The 27,265-nt window shown below is 42.9% G+C and overlaps 2 protein-coding genes across 2 annotated transcripts; one reads left to right on the forward strand and one right to left on the reverse strand.

Moving 5' to 3' along the window:
• The first annotated feature begins 6,244 nt into the window (after nt 1–6,244).
• Nucleotides 6,245–7,905, forward strand: LOC136437487 (histamine H3 receptor-like). Its single transcript, XM_066432107.1, has one exon. It carries the CDS (start codon nt 6,487–6,489, stop codon nt 7,819–7,821), a length of 1,335 nt encoding a protein of 444 aa, XP_066288204.1. The 5' UTR covers nt 6,245–6,486; the 3' UTR covers nt 7,822–7,905.
• Nucleotides 7,906–13,313: 5,408 nt separating this feature from the next.
• Nucleotides 13,314–14,926, reverse strand: LOC136437245 (histamine H3 receptor-like). The gene is made up of 2 exons (XM_066431726.1): nt 14,038–14,926; nt 13,314–13,339 (listed from the first exon to the last, which is right to left on the reverse strand). Exons 1-2 carry the CDS (start codon nt 14,924–14,926, stop codon nt 13,314–13,316), a joined length of 915 nt encoding a protein of 304 aa, XP_066287823.1.
• Between the last annotated feature and the right edge of the window lie 12,339 nt (nt 14,927–27,265).

Consider the following 27,265-nt stretch of genomic DNA (forward strand, 5'->3'; position numbering starts at 1 on the left):
TTAATGAGTGCGCAGTCATATAGCCTAGTGGTAGCCATGGTAATCTGAAGAAAAGGTCCCGCCATTATCAGGCACATGTTGAAGTTACTACAGCTGGGTTCTCCGGCGATGACGTAGGGGCATCTTACAGCACTCATGTGTTTTGACAGGTTTTCCTTTTAACGAGTTGCCAGTGACCTAAGCTCCTGTTCCCTTCACAAAGGGGAACAATTAGCGAGCGAGGGTCGACGTCTGTCGTAAAAGATTCCAATAAAAAATTCATAAACTTTTGTATCATCTGGTTCATTACGTATACTCGTGGAATTCACGAAGACAAAACAAGCAGCTCACGTGGCTGTGGGTGAGTGTACGGCTGTGGGGAAGTACGACATGCCAGGTGTCCGTTACGGTTTGACAAATAAATAACAGGAAGAGGCATCACAAGCGTTTTCTAGGACATAACATTGTCATTCCAGGGCCTAGGCTTGAAGTCACAAGTGTTTTCCAGAACATAACATCGTCATTCCAGGGATAAAACCTCCTTTGTCAGTCCAAGACGACCGTCTAAAGACACGTGCACCTAACGTTTCAAATGAACTTTAAATGTGAAAGGAAGATATTTTAGGAAAATAAATGATTACCGTATGATGTCACATTAATCTTCAATTTGCCACATGCTGTCTGTAAGCGGGTACCTCATTGGACTACGCCAAATTGCACTGAGACATTGCGCCAACATTGCGGTCACTCTGACGTGAGAGGCATTTGCGTATGAAGCCCAGATAAGCCAAACAAAATGGCCGCGCTCGGAATGGGACATTCCATGTAATGCTTATCTCTATGGACATTCTCAGTCTCGATCCAAGATTACTTTATTGGAAATCACAGTATTGTTACTGATTTTAAAAAAAATTTACAATGGTTAGAAATTTTAACAAAAATACATTTGCATTATTTCAGCCATTTTGCCAATTGCGAATTCTGACCACCTTTGCAGCTACAACGTATACAAGTGTGACGAAAGATCTCACTTGATACCTAGATTGTTAGCCGTTCTTTTACACACTTTTAAAACAGAAGCACTAACTGTGGCATGAGCCAAACATGCACCTAACACGCGCGACATCTGACATTCAGGACGTTTATTATAAGATTACACGACGAAACACGTGCGTCTCGGAGCGTCTCGGAGTCTTGTCCGGAAGGATATGTTGACATCTCATGTTGACGTCAAATTAGGTTTGTGTTTCACCACAAAGAAAACGCGCACGTGGCTGTAGGAGGATGTACAAAGTCTGTTTTGACGAAACAATTTGAATATTTGTAACAATACGTCAGAAGCGCGTTCAAGGAGCTCTAGCCATAACCGTAGGCTTGAGAGAGGTTGGCGGTTGATATCTCTTTCCGCCGGCACACGACAACAAAACACGTTTTACGGGAATGAAAGCGATGGATGAAGGAGTCACAATATTGAACAAGATTATCATATTACGTGCACGCCGATCCTTCAGTTGTCACGTTGTGTTAGATAGGAGAACATTCCACGGGACAGATAGATCCACGCACGTGACACTTGTAAGTAGGGGGAAATTTACATATAAGTTTTGAACCTATGTTTCCTCCTGGTGTTGAACCATCTGAAACTAAGGTGGTTGGTATGTCAACCTTTAGAACTGCAGAAGCAACCCCCGGGCAAGGACAACATATGCCAGTGTTAAAAGGGGCGACGGCAAAAATAGGGAGTCTTAGCTTGAAAGGTCATCTGTGCTTTAGTAGATGGATTTTAAATGAATTTCTAACACAAAAATAATGGGGCAATGTGGCTTAGCACTCTGTTCAGTCTAAGATTTGGGTACGGCCCATTTCTTTCGTGTTAGAAATCGACATCCACATAGATGCGACTCGTCTCAGACACACTTTCAGGACATGGCACGTGGATGGAGCTAGCTGAACGTGGATGAAAGAATTAATCACGTTTTGCCTATAGTATAGCCTTGGGGCACTTGTGTCCACACGTGTGGCTCTATCATACGCAGAAAAAAGACTTTAATCTCTTAAATCCAATTTTGCAATTCTGTCGGCAGCTAACACCTACGCCTTATGATGGGAAGTTAAATAAGACAGCATCTGGCATATGGACCTTTCCAGGTACGAACGTAAAACCCCGTATAAGGACAGTAACGTACAGCTCAGGCACAAATGAAGCACTCAAAAGATAAAACGCTGCAAGCGAGCGTGGGCGGAGATAACGGCAAGCGGCGCACGAACATCTCCTCCGTTTTCTCGTTAATAGCGGGAACATGTGTGTCGGATTAAGAAGGGTTCGACCTCTTAACCTTTATCTTGTCCTGGAGAATGGTTTTCTGCGAAGGATGTACTATTCTACTACAGAGAGGTTTCAGGTGTGGTGTTGACAGGATGCGAGCGACCTCCTGATGTTAATGCAGTGAAACTAAAGACATTAGAAGAACATCTAAGTATAAAGATTAAAAGACTGAAGATTAAAGGATTAAGATTAAAAGATGAAGAATAAAGGATGAAGATTTTCAACTTACATTAGACATTAGAGAGATTGATTTTTCTATATCCTATACAGTTGACACTAGACGTCTGGTAACTGAAACGTTAGAAGAATTTTCCAGAGGAGTCAACCGACCAGAGACAGACAAATCACCCGCCTTATTTGCCCCCATTTCTACGGTTTCTAGCCACTACATGAGCCGGTCATTCTCGTATAAGACTGTTCAGCCATAGCCGAAGCTGTACGTAGGGCTGATGTGAATCAGGATTTAACATAATTTAACACGAAGGAGGCCACATTTATATAGGAGACTGGTCGAGACTTGTCATGACACTATCCACGATTGAAACTGATCTTATTGAGAGCCCGAAACACAACTTGAGTACCTTACCTGACATCGATCTAAACAATATAGAAACTATAGTTTTTTGAAAAGCAACTAATCAATCAATCAAGCAAGCAAGCAAACAAGAAAGCAACCAATTAACCAACCAACCAAGCAATCAATCAATAAATCAATAAATTGATTATCCAATCAATCAATCAATTAATCAATCAATAAATAAATGAATAAATGCATCAATCAATTAATCAATCGATCAACCAATCAATGAACCATAAATAAATGTACAGTTAATACATTTTTATTCACTTTCCATGCTTACATCGCTACTTGAAGAGAAGTTACTGACGGTTGTGTTGAAGTATTGGATAGTAGCATGCCTAGTCCAGTGGTGAGGAGATGGGCGCCGCCTTATGCACCGTCGGTGCGGGAAGGACTTTAACTATGACGCCTAGTCCAGTGGTTAGCGACCGTGCCTCTGGGCCATGAGTGTGAATCCCGGTTATTTTCGCTCATCCGCCATGTACGATACTGGAAGGGGTTGCAGTCTTTAGGATGGGAAGTTAAGCCGTTGCCATTGTACTTGTTAAACACAGCTAGGGGGATTTCCCCGGTACAATGCACCTGTAAATACTGTACATAGCGTATGTCTTCTCTTTCCAGTGGAAGATTAGCTCTTCGAGATCACTTTCACTTGAACTAAGACTGTGCTACTCGTGTGAAGTAAAGGCAATGTTTGATATTGGCTTTAAACATAGTTTCACGGTAGGGCCTTCGCACACGGTAACCCACCAAGACTGACAGGTCACGTTCAAGGTAACGTGGTACAGAACAGGTGACACCGATGTTTTCATTTGGTAAACCCTTCTCCCAGAAACCTGACGTACTCCTCGCTATACAAACACTATGGGTTACACTATGACTTCGGGCCTTTGCAAGCGCAAGATTGACAGGTCACGTTCAAGGTAACGTGGTAAAGTACAGGTGACACCGATGTCTTCATTTGGCAAATCCTTCATAGTCTCAGTACGCCTCGCGTTTGGTAGAATTGACAAGACAGAAGGGCCTAAGTGGCCTTCGCACGCATCCCCCATCGCTAAGCCAGGACGATTGACGGGTCACGTTCTAGGTGATATGTAGAAGCACGGGTGACTCCGATGTCTTCAAGTGCGATGACATATGGTTTAACCCTTCATTGCGACGAACCGGTTTCAGAAACCTACCGCTCGTCACGCCGCGATATGAACAGAGCTTTCCAAGTAGCCGCGAAGATTGGCATGTCACGTTTTAGGTAATGTGTTACCGCTCGGGTGACAGCTATGTCTTCACGTGTTGTGACGTATGGGTTAACACATTGCAATCTCAGATAGTCTTAGAAACCCCAAGTTCGCCACATCGCTCTGTGAACAGCGTTTTCCAATTAGACTGGTTTAAAAGACACATCCAGTGTTACAATACAACTTCTACACGTGTGGATTCAGCAACGCACTATAGCGTAGCTACACTTGGGAACATTATGTTTACACAGTCGACCCTTGAGTATCTGTGGCAGCTGGGGCGTTCTTAACAGCCTCTTCTCTCGCAGAAGCCCCCATTAAAAACGATCTCCAACAGCTGCTTACATGGCAGTAAGTGCAGTACGAAACCAAATAGTCTGCGGTAACAAATTGCTATTTTGCATAAAACCCGAGACGCGCAAATCCCGCCAGTTCTGCTCACATCATGTATCAGCAGACTAGTCTAGAATTCAAAGCCTCATTAAAAACGATCTCCAACAGCTGCCTACATGGCGGTAAGTGCAGTACGAACCAAATAGTCTGTGATAACGAATCGTTCTTTTGCATAAAACCCGAGACGCGCAAATACCACCAGTTCTGCTCACTCCATGTATCAGCACTGACTAGTCTAACATTCAAATCAAAGCTACTGCTTCAATGATTTCTGCAGAAACACGTCCAACCTTTTCCTATACCTTAGGCAAGACCCGAGCTGCACGTTTTTCAACCAACCTTATGAACAAAAGTCACAGCTATAAATATATCTGGGGTAAAAAGCGATCAAAACGATTGTCTAATGCTCTCCCTAATGCTGCAGAAATGTCTAACCTTCTGAACGATGAATCTTACTTGTGACCTTTCTGGCACGGCCTTACATTTACTACGTGTCGAGATGAAAATTGAATAATGGCGTCTTCGCTGACTTTTCCACATCTGACTTTCAGCCAGAAGCGTATGCTCATGTGCCCTTTGATTTGTCAAAGGCAATTTAAATTAGATCATCCTAGCTCCAAGATAACCGCTCATGGTAACAATATGCAGCGACATCTGCTTTTGAAGCTGTACTAAATGCAGTACACCATTCGCTTCACTATTAAATGTTCATTTTCTGTTTTAAGATTGATATAGGTTTTTTTAAAGTCAAGATAGCACCAAGTATACGAATAATGTTGATATTAGCTCTAGATGTGTAAGTTTGGCCATTCACATGGTTTCTCTCTTTAAGTCAGCTTCTTCTATCTACTAAGATGATTTAGTGCAATCTCTCGACCAGACGACTGCGAAAAACTACAATCTCTTCTTGCTCCTGATATCAAGTCATTTTGGACAACAAAAGACGAATCGTACGTCCTTATAACCTCTGAGATAAGTTATCGCCTTCCGGAGGTCCCGACTTTCAAACACGACTCCAGGTGCGTTTGAAGGACAGCACAAACATCCCCAGTCGATGTGATATTAAAACTCGAGGTAGAACGTGTATTATATAACAGCTAAATGCTTACATAGGTTTTCACTTGACTTACATGACTCAATTCTATGATCTACATTTCACTCTGCGAAAGGTCATGTAGCATTAACCATTATAAAGTAAACAAACTCCAAACTGAAATTCGTACATTTTTAAGATATCTGTTGATTACTATCATGGCAACTGCAGTTCACAAATGGAGTCGTGTGGCGTAACGGCAGGGGGGTTCGGCCCAGAACCTAGTGGTCCCCGGGTTCGAATCCCCTGACGCCACCGATGTTGTGCATTGGGAAAGGCACATGACACGGTTTTCCTCACTACACCCAGGTGTAAAAATTTGGATATTGTTTGTGGCACTGTTGAAATAAGTTACGAACAATTGCAGTTACACGTCGTCCTTGACTGTCCAAAAGCGAAGTAAAAAAAACACAACTCCATCCATCTCGCTATATAATAAAAGTCGTAATAAGAATTATTTTCAATCTCCACTCAATTCTATCAGAAACATATCAAACATATGTACTCTGCTTGCTTTCAAAGTCAAGTGCAAAATATTGTATATTTTTATTACATAACCAAGTTTTTTTTCCTGAGAAAGTGTACTTTAAGCCCGACCGGCTGCGGTAGAAAACACCCCATACTTTGATCTATGCGGGGGAGTTATTTGTTAATGGAAGCAGCTTAAGTCGGACTCAGCAGGCTTCTTCAATAGACGAATGATGTTCCACTTGCGCAAGCACGCTTCATGGAACGTGCTCTTCTCATTACTAATGCGCCGTCTCCTTGGTAACCGTAATCATCATGCACGAGCTCTTTTCACATAAATGATGATTCTTCGTATCGGAATCACTGCTAGTTCAGACCCCATTTCTCTCCGGTTCGGTACGAAGGAAGAAGAATGAGCGTCTCAGTGAGATATCTTGCCGCCCGCTCGGCTTTTCCCCGCCTGCAGGCAGACAGCGGACAGTCTGACAACGTCTCTTCGGGCGAGGTGGCCAGCAGCCCCGAGAACATGTTCCCGGTCGACTCGATGGTCTGCGGAATCGTGCTTTCGCTCCTGACACTGTTTATGCTGGCCGTGAACGGACGGGTTATTCTAGCTTTTATTTGGGACAGGAAGCTGCGGTATCCTAGTAACTTACTTGTACTGAATCTGTCGGTGTCGGACTTTCTGTTCGGTTTGATCTCTCTCCCGTTACTGACTGTGAACCAGGTGACGGGCCGGTGGGTCTTAGGCCAGACCGCCTGCTCTCTGTGGCAGTTCGTCACCTTGTGGATGAGATGTGAATCTGCCTTCACCTTGGCGCTGATCAGCTTCGACCGATACCTCATGGTCAAGCGGGCGGCGGAGTACCGCCGGAAGACCCGCCGGACACAGACGTTCGTCCTGCTAGTGGGCAGCTGGGTGCTGTCCTTGGTGCTGACGGGACCTGCCGTACTCGTGTGGGACGTCCTGCTGGAAAAGGACGTTGTGTGGGAGGAGAGATGTCTGACAGACTTTGTGCTGGAGGCGCCGGCCTACAACACGTTTCTCCACATCCTGATGTTGGTGGGACCCAGCGCGATCATGGCGTTCTGCTACCTACAGGTCGTGCGCGACCTCAAGAAGCGTGCTAAGCGCCGCGCTAAGAACAGGTCACCGCTGCTGCACAAAGTAGGGCGGTTCGAAGACAAACAAAAGTCAAACGAGCCACCTGAAGACAAGGAAGACAACAGCTCTGACAAGTCGAAGACACCGCCACCAGCAGTGAGGTCTTGCCGCCATACAAAGAAGGACGTATTGGTAACGATCGCGGAGACGAAAGATAAATGCATCGAAGCCTACCCGATCTTTGCCGTTGCAAAGACGGTGGACAGTAAGCAAGGCGACCCGGATCACACAAAACGGCAAGAACAACCTAAGACTTCCGTAGACACAGAGAAGATCTTCGCGGCTTCCATGTTCCGCAAAAGAACTTTAACTAATGAGGACAAAGTTTCTCGGACGGTAGGACTTCTGATATTTGTGTATATCGTTACTTGTGCACCCTTGAACATAGCGACAGTTGTTGTGGGGATTGTCCACGATGTCGTCAGCTTATCATTGTACAAAATCCTTTTCATCGTCATGGCAATCAGCGGGGCAGCCAATCCGGTGCTCTATGCTTATCGTAGTCCACCAATCAGAGAGCATCTTTTGAGTGTGGCTTGTAGAAGGGGTGCAGCACAAAGTAATGGCAAAACATTCGTCTGAACATGATGTAGTCATCATCTTTACTTTTGTAACGAAAACAACACTGGATTTGGCTCAGCAAATCAAACAATGCCGTACTGTACATTAAGTGATGTTTTTATGTCATGAATTGCAACTTTCTTGCAAAATTTATATTGATCTGACAGCTGTATCGTGATAGTTCAGAAAAGGAATAAATTTACGATATATAACTGCCAGAGTACGAATCTTCTTTTTGATCTGTGAGTGACGTGTGCTTTGATGTATGAGTGATTGCCTACAGTTCACCAGGGCGTCCAGTGGGTCTTAGTACAGTCACTATAGATGGATTGCAGAATTAGTTTACATCGCCAACCTTTAGCCAACCAGCTAAGGTTCTTTTGACACATCTAGAAACTGCATCAAAGACCGAAACCGCTAGGTGTCACTTCCTTACAAGTCTGTACATAAAAGGCGATTCCTTTCTCAGTAACAAAATGTATGTGTTTCGATTAGCCCAGAGCTCTATTCGAATGTCCTGAAGATGGGATCTTATCTAACTTGTAGGAATATAGTTTTCTCCGCGTCATCCTGATCTATCTATCTATCTACATCACCATGTCTTACATACTGTTTGCATTATGTCCATAGTGCAAACAAATTGCCATGTGGAGCACTACTTCCGTCAAAAGCGATTGTCTAATGCCTATGGCCTAGCAGCATTTGATTCGCAACACAAAACAATTGCACAGCAAATATTTGATATCTTCCCACGCGACAACGGGGACACATGACATAGTACAACAGTTACTGTACGTACAACGTAAACGAAAACAAATCTTTGAGGCCCAGGCTATTATGTTTCTGTCCATAAGAATAATGTTCACTATTGACAGGATGTTCATGTCAATTACATTTTGTTCACCTTATTGACAGGATGTTAATAAGACTTACTTCTACTATTGACAGGAATAGATTTGTTAGGAGCCATTCAGAGCACACCTTACAGCCTTTGATGAGCTTGTGAACAACACCTCATGATCCTGTTAACCACAACACCTTATATAACCCTAACGTTGAGGATGGCCCTTGAAGATGGTGCAAAAATAAGACTAGAAAAGAGAAAATTATCCCACCGGGATTGACCTCACGACCACCCACGAGGTGAACACACTATTGCTAGACCATACTGACTATTTATCAGACTGTTTCATGGCGTTTTTTTTAAAGCTGGATGACAGGAGGCTAGTCCACGTGCGTGTAATTAGCCCAGCGCTTTTCCAAGCTGCTGCTCCCTCATCAGAAGCCTAACGGCCCAACAAGACGGCTAACGATCGTTTGGTGATTAGATAGTCAAGGTGCACTAATGGTCTTTATGTCTCAACAACACGGGGACCAGAGATCAAGAGGTGATCGGCACGTGTGGTTTGCAATCATCTGTCCACTTCACGTAACAGTCGCAATAAATGTGCTTGTTCCCAAATGCTTATATTCTCAAATGAATGTAATCACTGCTGAATACATAGGTCCCCAAGCTGTGCGTAAAATGATGTACACAATATGTATGTAATAAGTAATCCCCTAACGGTGAAAATGACGACAATGACCTGTCTTGGATAGATTCGACCTTAGAAAATGTTCATCAAGCTGAGAGAAACTAATGACGAATCTTTGCAAAACACATCAATAAGTCACGTTTTAATCATGATAAGTAAACATGTTTTTCTATGTGCTCTGACGACTGCACTTCCCTTTTCTCATTAGAGCCTGTAAACAACAACGCATATGCACGTCAGGTACGGTGACCGAGAGTTGACACGGTTTAAAAATAACCGTCACGACTCGAGCATGTGAGTTTCTCCGAATCAACAGAACTAACAAATGCCTTTCATAGTACAATCTGCCCTGTATGGTTTAACAAATATGATAAATCAGTGGTAATAAGTCGTATAGGAGACTATTTTCCCTAGGTAAAGTTGAGGTTCACGCGAGGCAAAGTGCCTAATATCAAATTTGAGATACATCTCCTAATAAGGATGGACAAGCCTACAGGGGAACAGATTTGATGCACATATCTTTAAGAAATGTTGTGATACAGCAACAGTGTAGTTTGTAAGCGTTACAATAGAGTCATTGATATATATTTCAGTACCAAGGAGAGGGAAAAACCTCATCTATGAAGGGATCTATTCCTTCCTGACACAAGGGCGTATTTGCAAAGGTATAGAATAGAAACCTTCATATAATAACCATAGGTGTAAGTCTGTTTATTATAATCATAAGTAAAATGCAAATAACCATTCAAAGGAAACATATTGTGAATAGTGCGATGCCGAATGACACGATGTCATGTTTAAAGTATATCTAACAGTAATTCATACTTTGTACGGGACATAGAGAAAATAGTTGCCGTGGTTTGATTGCCCCGCTCTTAGACGTAAGAGGTATAGCGCACTTAACTCGATGTTGAAAATAGAACGGATTTTTTTTGAAAAAATCACATTCAAGGCCTAGTGTGAAAAAGCTGACGCTCTCTAAAACACATCAATCTGGACGCCAGATTGAGAGGGTTTGAGGGGAATGTACGGTATTGTGAACGCTTGCTCCAATATCGTGAACAGTCTACAAGAAACCTGTCGTCTGTGTTTGTGGTGATATTTTTTGCCGACGTTTTGGTTGCTACTGTCATTTAGTATCAGGTGTACTTGTTATGATAATTATGCCCAGGAAAATTTGTCATGTCGGCAGAACATATCATCCCAGAAGACAGGTTTTTTTTAGACTATCTAACGTAACATGACCTATTTACGTGCAGAACCTATTTACGCCCGGTTTGGCTCACGTCCACATGTCGCAGTGTATTATGCCAAAGCCTGTTCTCACGAGCAATAAAGAACATCATAAGTATGATCCTTAGCCATCTCTTTAATGTTTACACAGCAAAACATAATGGCCATGCGTTTACCACGTGAACGCCACGTGCCGCGCATGTGGGGGAAATTTACAGATAAACATTGTTTTTTTTTTTCCATCGCGTTAAGCAAGAGGCCGGACAGACGTAGTGATTTTACTGTCATTTGTCTGCAGACTACTTTGGACAGTTACTGTGCATTTTTTCTGGTCTATGTTCTTCAAGCATAGCACTAGAAGGGAAAAGATTCAGAAGTGGACGATAATAGGTTACCCTAGCACAATTCTTCATCATGTACCTCAGTATAAATACATGCTCGCATGGCGTTAAACAGGCAGAGAAAAACTTACAGACCATGCATTTTCTTTTTAGAAGAGCTGATATTTCTGCCCATGGGTTTGAAATTTGGCTCTGTCCGCGCGGTTTTAGGATAAATACGTTTTGAATACATATGACGTTAATTGGTTATGTTACGTTATCATATTGGAACAAGCGTTTACGATACCGCTCAAACTTCAGATAGTACAGTCCCTGTAAAGACTAATGCATTTTAGAGAGCGGCAACTTGTTCACAAGAAGACTTGAACGTACTGTTTTTCCAAGAATTCCGTTCCATATTCAAGATTAAGTAAGTGCTTCGAATTCAAACCTCTTACTGCGGGGATCAGGGAAATCATGGTAGCAACGGAAAAGCGGTTATACTTTACGCCCCTCTCACACTTGTGCGAATATACAAGTCCGCATGAGTTGCGTCTTAACATCTTTTGGGTTTAGGTAAAGTTTGCGACGGAAAAAGTAATTTCTTTGGTTGGGTAAGCAGGCTACACAACGGTGCGTTAAAGTAGAAATCAACTTCTTCCCCACAAACCTTACCTAAAGCAAAAAATGTTAATACGTAACTCATGCGCACATGAATATACGCACAAGTAGTGTGAGGGGGCCCTTAAAGGCTTGTTATGGTACTGAAACTGTTATGGTACTACTATTTTAATATCTCGTGTTATGGACAAACTATGGTCACGATTTTTGAGTGTAGATATTTCTTGTGCTGTGACATAAGTCTTCTAGCAGCTTGTTCCGGAACTGCAGGGAGGTTTTTGCTAAATTCTTTCAAAGAGGATACTGACGAAAGGAACAACCTTTATACGCGGGTAGCTTATAATTGGACAGGGGTGTCAGTAATTAGATACAAGTTATGCAAATAAGGACAAAATTTTCAGAATTTATGAGGAAATTATCTGATTTCAATGTTTCTATTATGAGCCTTCGAAGCACGCAACACAATCATGTAATTCGTAGAAGATTGAACAGAAACAGACACCAAACACACAAACAAGAGTCCGTAGGACACAATTCTCCGTGAAGTATTTATAGTATGTACAAGTATTGACCCACACAAATTGCATCTCTGCACAGTCCAAGTAGTGTTTTAGAGCAAGTAAAGAAAAAGTGTTTGTTTATCTTTTTCTTTCAATACAGGAGTGGTCAACCTGCTGAAAAGTATGTTTTTACAGCATGGCATAGATGGGATCTAGAAATTCCGGGAAAAGTCACAAAGTTAGATCTAGATGGCCCCTTTTCAATTATCAACGAACCATTCAGCCTTACAACTAAGATGTATCAGAAATCACAAACATGCAGTAAATCCTCTTTCCACAATTTATAGCAGGCCGGCCTGATCTATAGCTATCAAGCTATTTGCAATAAAAAAGGCTAATTTATATTATCGTAACATTTCACGAAGGTCAAAGGTCACCGGATCTAACCACCCGGAAGTGACACTGGTGCGCGCACATTTCTGAAAGATATTTCTCAACAATCTTTCATCCCCTGCGTAAACTTTTTACATTGTCACAGCCTCTGTATTATAAACTACAAGTGTGGTAAGTTTGAAGGTCCAGAGATTTCCCATTTTCACACTGTGCGTAAAAGTGCATCGTCCGTCCCGTGCGCACATACTGTATGCGAGTTGTGAGTGGACACGGCATACTTAATACACAGACTGGAGGTCACTCTACACATGTTCGCAGCTAAAACTCACAATTCCCGTTGCCGCATTGGTATGCAACTTGGTATATCGTTTGCTAGGTTGCGTGTGGTGATGCACGTTGTCTATTTTTCAATGTAACAGTGACTATACGATCACAGCAAGTAAGGAAGATTTATACCCCGTATCTGCCTGAAGTATTCCAGTCACGCATAACGGATTATAACATGGTCCCTATGGCAGGGCAGTGGGACATAGCATTAATTATAGGGGTGCAATTACGATATTGGATTGACGCTTAAAGTAGTTATGGTGTAACAAAGCTATTGTGCATCACCACGCCGAACCAGGCAAACGATATGCCAAGTTACACACCAATGCGACAACGGGATCGTGAGTTATAGCTGCGAACGCGCAAACAAATGCATCCCCAATACTCCCAGAAGGAGGTCATCCTCCTTCCCGGAGTAATAAGGGTCAAATTAGCAGAATTGATACGTAAATGCCACTACTCCTTAGTAGGGAATGATAGGAATTCCATTCTTGTGTAAGATAGTTAAAGGTGAACATCACCATGCATAGGTTATCTAAATGTGTAATGTCATTTGCATGAAATTATCAACAGCTCGGAATATGTCATGGAGGTATGAGGTCGCCAAACTCTAGTTAATCATAAATGTGAAATAAGCAAACACAAGAAATATACATAAATATATTTATTCCGTTTTCTTCATACAATGTTAGCTGGTGTGTTACGCCGAATGGCAGTTATACCGGCTATATAGATACAGATACAGAATGTTTCTCCAATACTATTAGTTCTGAAAACATTGATTTTCAATATCACTTCCATAGAGATATTCACTTGATGAAATAAACGTCATGGTCAATATGATTATAGACCATATAAAGCAATTGTATGAGAATTACGCTCTGAAGATTTTACCGTTACTCTGTGCTGTTCCTTTTCTACAAGGCGCACTCAACATATGCTCTCTGATTGGTGGACTACGATAAGCATATACCACTGGATTGGCTGCCCCGCTGATCGCCATGACAACGAAAAGGATTTTATACAATGAAGTGGTGATGACATCGTGGAAAATCCCCATCACAACTGTCGCTATGTTCAATGGTGCACAAGTAACGATATACACAAATATCAGAAGTCCTACCGTCCGAGATACTTTAAACTCCATACTTAGAGTTATTTTCCGAAACCTGGTACCTGTTAATCCTTTCACTATGTCTACAGTCGTGTCCTGTTTTGTGTTCAGTTTCAAGTCAGATTCTGAATTGCTTTGCTTATTCGCAATAGTCTTCGCAACGACAAGGATCGGATGGGCTCCGATACATCTACCTTTCGTCTCCGCGAACGTCACTAATACGTCCATCTTTGCCTGGCGACAAGACCCCACTGCTGATGGCGGTGACTTTTCAGTGCTGTCGTCTTTCTTGTTTTTAGGTGACTTGTTTGCCTTCTGCTTGTCTTCAAACCGTCCGACTCTGTGCGTGTTCTTAGCGCGTCGCTCGGCGCGCTTCTTGAGGTCGCGCACGACCTGTAGGTAGCAGAACGCCATGATCGCGCTGGGTCCCACCAACATCAGGGTGTGGAGAAACATGTTGTAGGCCGGCGCCTCCAGCACAAAGTCTGTCAGACATCTCTCCTCCCACACAACGTCCTTTTCCAGCAGGACGTCCCACACGAGTACGGCAGGTCCCGTCAGCACCAAGGACAGCACCCAGCTACCCACTAGCAGGACGAACGTCTGTGTCCGGCGGGTCTTCCGGCGGTACTCCGCCGCCCGCTTGACCATGAGGTATCGGTCGAAGCTGATCAGCGCCAAGGTGAAGGCAGATTCACATCTCATCCACAAGGTGACGAACTGCCACAGAGAGCAGGCGGTCTGGCCTAAGACCCACCGGCCCGTCACCTGGTTCACAGTCAGTAACGGGAGAGAGATCAAACCGAACAGAAAGTCCGACACCGACAGATTCAGTACAAGTAGGTTGCTAGGATACCGCAGCTTCTTGTCCCAAATAAAGGCTAGAATAACCCGTCCGTTCACGGCCAGCATGAACAGTGTCAGGAGCGAAAGCACGACTCCACAGACCATCGAGTCGACCGGGAACATGTTCTCGGGGCTGCTGGCCACCTCGCCCGAAGAAACGTTGTCAGACTGTCCGCTGTCTGCCTGCAGGCGAGGAAACGCCGCTTGGGCTGCGAGAAATTTCACTGTTACGCTCATTCTGAGACCTGGGGAAACTGTGGCTGTAAAATAAGTAGCAACGCTTCTCTTATGGATTGGCTGGAAAATACATTTATTTGATTGGTATGAAAGAGCTCGTGCATAATGATGCGGTTGCTAAGGAGACGGCGCATCAGTAATGAGAAAAACACACTCCTCGCAGTGTGCCTGAAGGAGAATATCATTCACTTATTCCATAAGTCAGTAAAAGCCACCCTAATACCGGTCCATTAACAAATAATGCGTCGTGAGGGCCAAAACAATCGACTACTTGTTTCTTATCATACTTTTCTATCTTTTTACTTTAGCCTGTTGCGAATTGAACGACGCAGGTTTATCAAAGAAATGAGATTCAAAAATCTGGCAATTAGACTCTGAAATTAGAAGAGGTTCATTGTGACATGCTTTTAGGAAAATGTAATAAAATGGATGAAAACCATTGCTGCAAGAAGAGCTGAAAGTAATGACTTTAATCATAACCTTGCTGGATACACACAAAGATGTACATCTGGTGTTCCTTAAACTTAAAAGTTAAAGTCCTCCCCGCACCAGACGGTGCATAAGAAGGCGCCTATCTTAGCCTGGAATCCAGACCTATTATAGCTCCCGAGTCTCTCTCCTTGAATCCAGACCTATTATAGCTCCCGAGTCTACATGTATAATAGGTCTGGATTCCAGGCTACGCCTATCTCAGTTTCGGCAGCCCTGATCCACACAATTTTTGAAAGTCACTACAGCAGGGGGCTAGTCCACTGGTAGTGGTGTGTGTTTAACTTCCTCTTTCCCAAATGCTGAGTGCTAAGCAGAGAAAGCAGTGTGAACAATTTTTTAGAGTCTTTGGTATAACCCGGCCGGGGATCGAATTCACGACCTACCGTATGCAAGGCGAACACTCTACCCACTCGGTCATTGCACAGGTGCTCCTAGCATCACTTAAATACATTAAAGCTTCCAGACATGCCTGCACTTACAGCTATAGTCCATTCCCAACATCACAGGAAACCTTAGTAAGCCTGTCTGAGCTTTCTACGGTAATACAATACAATACACGTTTCTCCTACATTGCCATTATCGTGTCTTGGCCAAGAATCCGTGAAATGCATTTTAAGTCGTGCGTGGTCACCGACAGTTGCAGGTGGCAGAAATTTCGGCAGTTCGTAGAATTCAATGCTCCACTTTCTATCCATGCACTTATGCTAGGGTCACATTTCCCAGCCGGGGCCCGGTCGGGATGTTTGCGAAAACGAAAAATAAAATATGCATATCAAGAAAATACACAATTTCTAGTAAGGAGTAAATTTCTTACGTTTTGTGACCTTTGTTGTATTTAATATTATGCTTTTCGTTCCCGCAATCTGCCCGACCGGGCCCCGCTTTGGAAATGTGACCTAAGCATAAGACTTGGATGGTTAAAGAAAATGGACAATTGGTTTAAGAGTGTCTTGCCAGGAGACATACCAGCGTTAAGGAAGCCATGAGAAATCGGTGTGTGTGAAATAAATGAATTGTTAGTTGTTGTTGTTTTTTTAAATTTCAAAACTTGATTAATCTTTTCACTTGTGGGACGTACACAGTGGGCCTTACATGAGTGATGTGTCTAGGTTTCCCTGTTCATAAATCATATTTCCACCCCACAAAGTTGATATCCATCAACTTGATCAAGCAAGACGTCACAAGGTGTTTGTTTTCAACAAACCGGGTTTCATTCTATTAAGTTAAAACAATAACACCTACCTAAGCTAATAGATAGGGTTGTATCTACACCAAAGGTGGCATTTCCAAAGCTATCTAATCGTTACGGTATACCGTAAACAACCGAAGATTTGGATCACCTCCGAACGTTTTGTCAACATCCTCTCTGTCAGTGGCCATATCACTACCTGGTAATGTGAAAGATCATTTGTCTTCTATCTATAAAACATCAACAAGCAAGACTATCTAAGGATAAACACGTCGATCCTAAATAACATCCTACCAGACAACGTCAGCAGTTCGGCTTAGGGATAGATATTATAGTTTTACTAGTTGCGGTGAAACCAACAGTTTCCTGTATTTGGCCGATGTAAATGATTCCAAGAACACACACCTCTCGCTAGTACAGCAACAGTAGGGCACGTCTGGGTTAAGTAAAGGTAACCGTTTGAATAACATATGACGTCATCTGTTCTTGCCGCAATAATGATCATGAGGTGATCACGTGAAGACATCGTGGTTGACTTTGCTTGTAGAGTGGCTATGAAAATAGAATCGTGGCATACGAAAGGTTACAATAATAAACTCGTGCAACGCCAACTGAATATCGGGTATATTTGCAATGTTAATAAAGAACATGACACGATAATATTTTCATCGTAGAATGCCTCGCCAAAAATGTCCCAATGATATGCACCTAAGCCTGTAGCGGTAGGTCGGATAAATTTGCAGTGGTGGGGAACATTGCTCAAACATCAGCGTAGCAAGCTTTGTGAAGGGGTGTTTAAGTTGGAACTGAATTTGTTTTGTTGTAAAATGTTTTCCATGTTCGAAATCCTCGTATCTTCATGTTTGTACCAAATGAGGTTAGTAAATATAGATGTACAGTACCACGTAGAGGTTGTTGCAAACATTACCGCCCAACCAGGCTCCGTCAATGTGCAGCAAATATGTGTGGGGCCTAGTACTGTATCAATGCACATTGATACTACAGTCATATCAATGTGCATTGTTAGAGGCTATTACAATTTTAAAACATTTAGCATTAATTGTAAAGAATTCTAGCGTCGTGGGACAAGAAAACGGCACCAAAAAGCTTATACTCCAATCTCACACGTCATTAAAGGTGAAAAACGCTTATGTAGTTTGAAGCACATGCGCCAATGTATTATCATCTGCAAAAATGGGCCTTAGGTCATAGAACGTCTCATTTGCCCATACGCCACTGTCAAAGCTGGTGGTTGTTATTGTTAATGGAGACATCTTCAACTGATTGTACCCAGTTTCTCTAGTAGACACATGCACTGGAGGACATGTGAGGTTACGTGGACATGTGCGTGCTTCTCATTTATAGACGTGCACGGACAACCCTCTGAAACACACGGTACGTGCGTAATTAGCTATAGGGAAGAAGTATTTGGACAACTCTGTTGATACAGAGATGTGATGATTAGGCTTATAAGACTCTGACTTGATTAACGTTAACGATTGATTCATATCTTTATTACATGTCCGTGTTTAAGGAAAGCCATCCCTCGAGCACATCCAAGATCTCACCACACTTATCGAAAGTAGTAGGGGCCCAAAGAGTGGATCAAACATTACAGTCTTTCGCAGCTTGTGCTTACAGTACACTAAACCTAGTGCGTTACGCCGAAAGGTGGTTTATTACCGATAATGCACACAAAAATTATGCACCACTAAAACATAACACGTCACTGGGGAAGTGAGTGCTAAGGCTGGAGAACGTCAGGATGTGGGCTTCAATTGGGATCACTGAGCGAGTAAACGCAAATTTAACCACACGTGAAGACATCCGTGCTCACCTGTACTGTAACGTTACCACATGACATGTAATTGTTGGTGGGGTAGCGCGTACGAGGACCAATTATAATTAGGCCATTCTCAGAAGTCATAGTGTAATCCATAGAGATTGCATAGCGAGGAGTGCGTCAGGTTTCTTAGTTGGCATCATTTTACGAGTAAACCCATATGTCATCACACATGAAGACATTCGTGCTCACTTGTGCTGTACCACACCATCTAAAACGTGACATGCCACGACATACCGCATGGACCACTTAGGCCCTGCTCTGATGTCATGGTGTAATCCACAGTGTTTGTATAGGAGGAGTATGTTAGGTTTCTGAGTTTAACTGGGATCACTTTGAAGGGTAAACCCATATCACACCTGAGACATCGGTGCACACCACACTATCTAGAACATGACATATCACCCTGGTTACACTTCTGCCCTGGTCTGAAGTCATAGTGTAATCCATATAGTCACGGTTTGTATAGCGAGGAGCACGGCAGGTTTCTGAGTTTAGCCGGGATCACGTTGCGGGTAAACTCATGTCTCCACACGTGAAGACATCGATATACAGCTGTTTCACGCTGTCTACAACGCGACGCTAGGTGGGGCAGGGCGTGGGAAGAATACTTAGGCCCCGCTCTTTAGCCATAGTACTACTTAGTGCTTGTATAGCGGGAAGTACGTCAGTTTCTGAGTTTAAAAGGGGTCACGTTGCGGGCCGGGTAAACCCACATAGAGGCACGTGAAGACATTCGTGCTCACCTGCATGCACTGTACCGCGGCACATTGAACGTGACATGTCAATCTTGGTGGGGTGGCGCGTGGGAAGGCCACTTGAAGCCCTACTTTGAAGTGATTGTGTTTGAAATCTGAATGATGTGTCTTTACAAAGGCGAGGAGTACGCTACGTTTCTGAGACGAGGTTCATTACCGGCTATACAGATATTAAGTGTTAACCCATATGTCACCACACGTGAAGACGGTGGAGGGCGAAGAACGTGCGAACTGGCGAAAACCACTTAAGCTTAGGCCTTTTTCTACGAAATCATGTGCCTTACGTTTGAAGATTGAACACTGCGCTGTTCAGGAATTATCGGTCCCCCCGGGAAAATCGGTCCCCCTCCTGCCATTGGTCCACATTTGAGACTGGTGGGCGTGGCCTAAAAGTACGAAGGCCCACAACAACATAGGTTGTAAGATAACAATTCTACACTGCCGACATTGTCGACAAATAATGTCCCCTCATAGTAAAGTTGAAACAGTCGTCCTCTGGTCTACTTCGGACCCTAATTTTCAACTTAAAGACGATTCTATGAAAATTGATATAAACTTTTCAAAGGGTTTTGGCCATTGTGCTATTTCATCTCAAGGGGACACATTTTCCCGGGCCAGGGTAGCCAGGATTTTCGGTCCCCTAATTTGAAAGTCAACAACGTCTCTTCTGATGCACTTGGAAACCTGTTTTTCAACTTGAAGACGCTTCTCTGAAGACCTAATACAACTATAAACGTTTCAAAAGATAAAAGTCTAAGTATTTGGCCATTGAGGGGATTTCAGGTAAAGGGGACACATTTTCCCGGGCCGGGGTAAAACCGGGATTTTCGGTCCCCTCATAGGAAAGTCAACATTTTGTCTTATCTTGACCCTAGGCGCTTGTTTTTCAACTTGAAGACGCTTCTCTGAAGACCTGACACAACTATAACCGTTTCAAAAGCAAAAAGTCTCAGCATTTGGCCATTGAGGAGATTTCAGGTAAAGGGGACACATTTTCCCGGGCCGGGGGAAAACCGGGATTTTCGGTCCCCTCATAGGAAAGTCAACAACGTCTCTTCTGACGAACTTGGAAACCTGTTTTTCAACTTGAAGACGCTTCTCTGAAGACCTAACACAACTATAAACGTTTCAAAAGATAAAAGTCTCAGTATTTGGCCATTGAGGGGATTTCAGGTAAAGGGGACACATTTTCCCGGGCCAGGGTAGCCGGGATTTTTCGTCCCCTCATAGGAAAGTCACCATTTTGTCTTATCTTGAACGCTTCTCTGAAGACCTAATACAACTATAAACGTTTCAAAAGATGAAAGTCTCAGTATTTGGCCATTGAGGGGATTTAACGTAAAGGGGACACATTTTCCCGGGCCGGGGTTAAGCCGGGATTTTCGGTCCCCTCATAGGAAAGTCAACAACGTCTCTTCTGATGCACTTGGAAACCTGGTTTTCAACTTGAAGACGCTTTTCTGAAAACATAACACAACTATAAACGTTTCAGAAGCAAAAAGTCTCAGCATTTGGCCATTGAGGGGATTTTAGGTAAAGGGGACACATTTTCCCGGGCCGGGGTTAAGCCGGGATTTTCGGTCCCCTCAAAGGAAAGTAAAAAACGCTTCTTATGATGGACTTGGAAATTGTTTTTCAACTTGAAGACGCTTCCCTGAAGACTAAACACAACTATAAACGATTCAAAAGCAAGATGTCTCAATATTTGGCCATTAAGGGGAATTCAGGGGAAGGGGACACATTTTCCCGGGATAGAACTAGCCGGGATTTTCGGTCCCCTCATAGGAAAGTCAACAACGCTTCTTATGACGGACTTGGAAATTGTTTGTCAACTTGTCCACCATAAGAAGCGTTGTTGACTTTCCTATGAGGGGACCGAAAATCCCGGCTAGATCTACCCCGGGAAAATGTGTCCCCTTCCCCTGAAATCCCCTCAATGGCCAAGTTCTGGAACATTTTGCTTTGAAACCTTTATAGTTGTGTTAAATCTTCAGATAAGCGCCTTGAAGTTGACAAACAATTTCCAAGTACATCAGAAGAAACGTTTTTCACTTTGCTATGAGTGGACCGAAAATCCCGGCTACCCCGGGAAAATGTGTCCCCCTCCCTCTTAATTGACAAATCTTGAGACTTTTCCTTTTGAAACGTTTATAGTTATGTTAAGTCTTCAGAGAAGCGTCTTCAAGTTGAAAAACAGGATTCCAAATGGATCAGGAGAAGCGTTTTTGACTTTCCTATGATGGGACCGAAAATCCCGGGTACCCCGGGAAAATGTGTCCCCTTCCCCTGAAATTCCCTTAATGGCCAAATATTGAGACATCTTGCTTTTGAATCGTTTATAGTTGTGTTAAGTCTACAGAGAAGCGTCTTCAAGTTGACAAACAATTTCCAAGTCCATCATAAGAAGCGTTGTTGACTTTTCTATGAGGGGACCGAAAATCCCGCCTAGATTTCCCCCGGGAAAATGTGTCCCCTTCTCCTGAAATCCCCTCAATGGTCAAATGCTGAGACTTTTTGCTTTTGAAACATTTATAGGCGTGTTAAGTCTACAGAGTTGAGAAACAATTTTCAAGTCCAAAATAAGAAGCATTGTTGACTTTTTGATGAGGGGACCGAAAATCCTGGCTAGTTCTACCCCGGGAAAATGTATCCCCCTCCCCTTAAAATCCCCACAATGGCCAAATCCTGAGACTTTTTGCTTTTAAAGCGTTTGTATTTGTGTTACGTCTTCAGAGAAGCGTATAAAAACAGGTTTCCAAATGTATCATAAGAAGCGTTGTTGACTTTCCTATGCGGGGACCGAAAATCCCGGCTACCCCGGGAAAATGTTTCCCCTCCCCTTAAAATCCCCTCAATGGCCAAATCCTGAGACTTTTTTTGCTTTTGAAACGTTTATAGTTGTGTTTAGTCTTCGGGGAAGCGTCTTCAAGTTGAAAAACAATTTCCATGTCCATCATAAGAAGCGTTGTTGACTTTCCTTTGAGGGGACCGAAAATCCCGGCTAGATCTACCCCGGGAAAATGTGTCCCCTTCCCCTGAAATCCCCTCAATGGCCAAGTCCTGAGATTTTGTTGCTTTTGAAACGTTTATAGTTGTGCTAATTCTTCAGAGAAGCGTCCCTTAAGTTGACAAACAATTTCCAAGTCCAGCGTTGTTGACTTTGCTATGAGGGGACCGAAAATCCCGCCTAGATCTACCCCGGGAAAATGTGTCCCCTTCCCCTGAAATCCCCTCAATGGCCAAGTTCTGAAACTTTTTGCTTTGAAACCTTTATAGTTGTGTTAAATCTTCCGATAAGCGCCTTGAAGTTGACAAAGAAGCTTCCAAGTTCATCAGAAGAAGCGTTGTTGACTTTTCTCTGAGGGGACCGAAAATCCCGGCTAGATCTACCCCGGGAAAATGAATCCCTTTCCCCTGAATTCCCTCAATGGACAAATGCAGAGACTGTTGTCCGACGTCCTTGAAACGTTTATATTTTTGTGTTAAGAGCATCAACTCAAGTTAAAGTAATTTAAGAATAAAGTATTTTTCCAAATGCATCACTACTAGGAGAAGAGTTGTTGACTTTCCTATGATGGGACCGGAAATCCTGGCTACCCCGGGAAAATGTGTCCCTGCAATGGCCAAAAACTGATACTTTTTGTTGATGAAACGTTCATATTTGTGTTTGTGGACAATGTCCGTCCCACCTTCTTACAATTCATATATTTGGCATTAAGTATTCAATTCAAAGACAGTGCTTGTGGATGATATCTATGTGTTTGGCCCTGTGGGCCTTCGTACTTTTTAGGCCACGCCCACCATGGATTGGGGACCGATTTTCCTGGGGGACCGATAATTCCTGAACACCGCCATTATCAAACGCCACAAGACGCGCGCGAAGAAAAGGAGATCTAGGTTGGAAAAAATCGAAACCGTGTGGACGTGGGTTTCATTTGACAACCTGACTAATAGATATTGTTTCAATGTAACATAACCTCTATCTAGTCATGACTCATTTATATCTCTAACTCGACCTCTCCTGTGATCGAGGGAGTCTTTATCATATCATATCATATCATATCATATCATATCATATAAGCCTGTATCTCCTTTGGACTTAAAATGTTCTTGAAATCAACATGCATGTCCAATTTTATTTGAACCAAATTTGCTTGAGTGACTTTTAACTAGACACGATCTTATATACGATAAAGCGGACTTTGAAAAGCCATATGAACTTTATTTTTAGCTCATGGCGATCACAAGCAATTTTAAACTACTACATTTAAGGCCACACCATCTTGATTATATGGATGACATCCTCTGGAGACCCCAAAATTAATGCGCGCGGGCGAAAAAAAGAAAAATCCTGCAAAAAAAAAAATCCTGCTAAACCACAGGGCTACTAGTACATTGCAAAGCTGGTATTGCGAATTGAACCACAGAACACAGTTTATTTGTAGGAGGTACATGTAGGTTGTCTTGTTCATCATAGCAGACTATTAGAAGGTATTTGGCTCCAAGGACTGTGGATGATATATGACTGTGATGAGAATACTCATATACACCCATAAGGGCAGTTTCAACATACATGGCATTGAACTCCATATTAAGCATTCCATGGTTTACGCTCACAAATCTCACAGTGAAGCCTCTGCCAATCCCTCAATTCCTCTCCCATGTCTCTCATTGTTGCAAAAGGAACGTGTGAGAGCCACTCTGGATAGGTCGTGTTTGAAATTGTCTGGACGATACTCGCTGGCCGCCGCGATCCTCTCGTACAACTTTGCAAACGCAAAATCCCCCTAGCTAACATCGATGGCATACCAATCCACATACGCCCTCAATTTTCCGATAAGCCGGCACAATGCTAGCCTTTTGCAGCAATCTAAGTCGGCAAGTTCCGGAGTTCTGTGTAGCCTTGGAGGAGGTGATTTTTTTTTGTTTTTTTTGACAACAGGCGAAAATCAATGCGCGCGCGGATGTCATCCATAAGATTAAGTTGGTGTGGCCTAAGGTATATTTTTTTATGCATATATGCATTTCAACAATTTTCTCATGCGTCAGGTACTGTAACTGTTCTATGTGACAAATCATGCTCCCAGTCGAGGACAATAGGACCATCGTAGTAGACACGCATCACATGTAGGTACTTGAGATTGATGAGGCAATATGGACGTCTGTGGCCTACATCTTCCAATTGCCTGTGTGTCACTGTACGTAATGGTGAGAACTGTACATTGTTCTGTGTCGAAATCGGTGATTCTTCAGTTTTTTGTCAGCGATAGTAGTATGTTTACGTGCGATTTCTGTGATGCGAAAAACAGAAAATACGACATGTAAAAGAATACTATATTCAAAAGTTTATAATTACATTTCACAATTTATACTTCATTGGCCACGGCCTATCACTTATGTTCTGCGTGATCATTTTCTGCAGTAGCATTTGCGCAAAAAAAAGAGCTGGTTTTCAAAAAAGAAAAACTTGAATGATGGACTTGATCGTGACATTTTGCGAGGTGAAACGCATTGTGTCCATCGGCCCGAGAAGTGGCACATCATTTCGTCCAGGGCACTCTCCCTGCCTGTTCTCTTTGATGTACCGCACTACTAGAACCCTGTAAGTGTCACGTGTAGAGACTGTGGCACTCAGCCTGATGTTAACATTATCTTTGTGATGTGACAACGTTGTGAACCACTGCAACCCAACAGGATCAGATTCTGGGATTCCAGAATACACTGTTAAGCCAGATATCCTATCTGACAACGCCAAACAACATTAAATTTTACGTGGTACTTCGCTAGGTTCTTGCCTTCTTAGTTGTGAAGTCGTAACTGCTAGTACTCAAAATTACATAATGGCAACGAAACGTTTTTATCTATTGTCTGTCACTCTTACAATTTTTAGAAAAAGAATTGTATATTTCGTCTTCCGATGTTTCTGAAAAAAAAGTCAAACATAACAAATTGAAATCTAGGGTCAGTATCTATACTAGACACATGTTACATTGTTTTTTGTTGTGTCGTTTTTTTCTGTTATTTGCTAGTAGCCTTCGGGCACAATTTGCAATAACCTTTATCATATTGTTTCATATTGAAAAAGCACAGCAGAACCGCATTTATAAATGAATGAGTTCTCACGAGGAAAAACACGTGTGCATCCACGCATCATGTTGCTTTGATTTCGCCCACCCCAGGCGTCTATTGTAGATATTATACGTGCTGCACATAAGATGCTATCCTGCGTTTAATCTCAACAGGAGATCCACGTTTATAACTGGGTCAGTCCATAACACGAAGCACTCAGCTGCCTAGGTTTGCGGTAGCGAAAGCATGATGATTAACCTTACACAGGTGATTGAAAGTTTTCTCAGTGCCAGGATGACCGGACTTACTCTGACTACCAGGCTACAGCGGAATATTTATCGCGGATTACCAGTATTACCCAGCACAAAAATGTAGGGTGCGATATTCAACAGCACACGTGTATCAGCATATGTTCTTCTCAATGGAGTCCCTGTAATGTCTCATGCCTTAGACGTTACATCGGATCTCTTTCCCGTGGTTAATGTCGTTAATGGTTGGTTTGATGTTGAATCTTGAAAACAACTCCGCAGGTGTTTATTTTGTTCCTTCTCCCGATGAGCTCCATGTGACTGTAACGATAAAAACGTCCCCCCCCCCATGGAGATACATTTACATGTGACATGTAGGTATCAATAAGATCGATATCTTTTTGAAAGATACATCTGACAAACGTCTGATATTCGTTATTTGATGTGCGTTTGTTGAGATGTAGGGGATCAACTGGGATCACTATGTGGGTAAAACATATGTCACTGCACCTGAAGACATCGGTGTCACCTGTGCTGTACCACGTTACCTTGAACGTGACATTTCAGTCTTCGTGGGTTGGCACTTGCAAGGGCGCTCTGAAGTCATAGTGCTTGTATAGCGAGAGGTACGTCAGGTTTCGGAGATCAACTAGGATCACTTCAACCAATATGAAGACACGTGAAGACATCGGTGTCACCTGTACTGTACCACGTTACCTTGAACGTGACATGTCAATCTTGGTCGGATAGCGCGTGCGAAGGCCGCACGAAGCCCTGCTCTGAAGTCATAGTGTAATCCATAGTGTTTGTATAGCGAGGAGTACGTCAGGTTTCTGAGTTGAACCGGTATCACTTTGCGGGTAAACCATTATGAATACACGTGAGGGCATTCGTACTAACCAACATGTACTGTACCACAGCATTTTGAACGTGACCTGTCAGTTTTGGTGGGGTAGCGCGTGGGAATGCGTTCTGCCTTGAAGTCATAGTGTTTGAAAGTTGAATAGCATCATTAGCACAGGTGAGGAGGGGCCAGGTTTCCCATTACTATGATGTGTCAACTCCAATGCCATCACACGTGAAGACATTGGCACTCACTAGTTATGTTCGGCCAATTGTTTGGCGCGCAACTATGGAACTCTACTAGCGCCAGTGTTCTCTCTAAATGCCGTGTTGCGTATAACAATTGCTTCCGTATTATCATGAATCTGCCACGACGGTGCAGTGCTAGTGGAATGTTTGTACACTTCTTGACCGACATTTTCGAATGTAGGCGAAGGAGGGTATGCTATTATTTCTTAAATAGATTACGCTTGTCAAAGAACCGTTTGATCAGGAGCCTGTTAGTATCTGACGCCTACTACAGGAACTCATATTTCTGTAATGTGTACGGCCTATTGTGCATCTAGTTTTGGTTTAAACCTCTTTTGTTTGTATGTCATTTGGTGTTTGTGTTAAGCCTATAGCTCTTTTAAATATGTATTGTGTTCCTATGGGTTTGTTTTTATACCCGAAATAAATAAAGAAAGAAAGATTACCTAGAACTTGACAGGTACTCTCAACATTGTATCAGCGAGGGTTACTTATGCTTTTCGCTGTGAAGTCACTGATGATGTGTACTAAATATCTAACACCGCCATCATCAAACGCCACTTAAAACGAAACCGTCTGACATTGACAGAATAAGCTGACAACGTCGATTCAATGCATGTGTGTAAGACTGACTGACTTGTTACATCC

This window comes from Branchiostoma lanceolatum, chromosome 6 (assembly GCF_035083965.1).
Source record: "Branchiostoma lanceolatum isolate klBraLanc5 chromosome 6, klBraLanc5.hap2, whole genome shotgun sequence".
NCBI lineage: Eukaryota > Metazoa > Chordata > Leptocardii > Amphioxiformes > Branchiostomatidae > Branchiostoma > Branchiostoma lanceolatum.

Bases quoted from the DNA above. Each gene is read 5' to 3' on its own strand.
- LOC136437487 (XM_066432107.1), top strand. From the start codon at position 6,487: ATGAGCGTCTCAGTGAGATATCTTGCCGCCCGCTCGGCTTTTCCCCGC.
- LOC136437245 (XM_066431726.1), bottom strand. From the start codon at position 14,926: ATGAGCGTAACAGTGAAATTTCTCGCAGCCCAAGCGGCGTTTCCTCGC. The intron at 13,340-14,037 runs GTAGATGTATCG...ATGATTAACTAG, and splicing joins GACGTTCGCGGAGACGAAAG to AGTTTGGCGACCTCATACCT.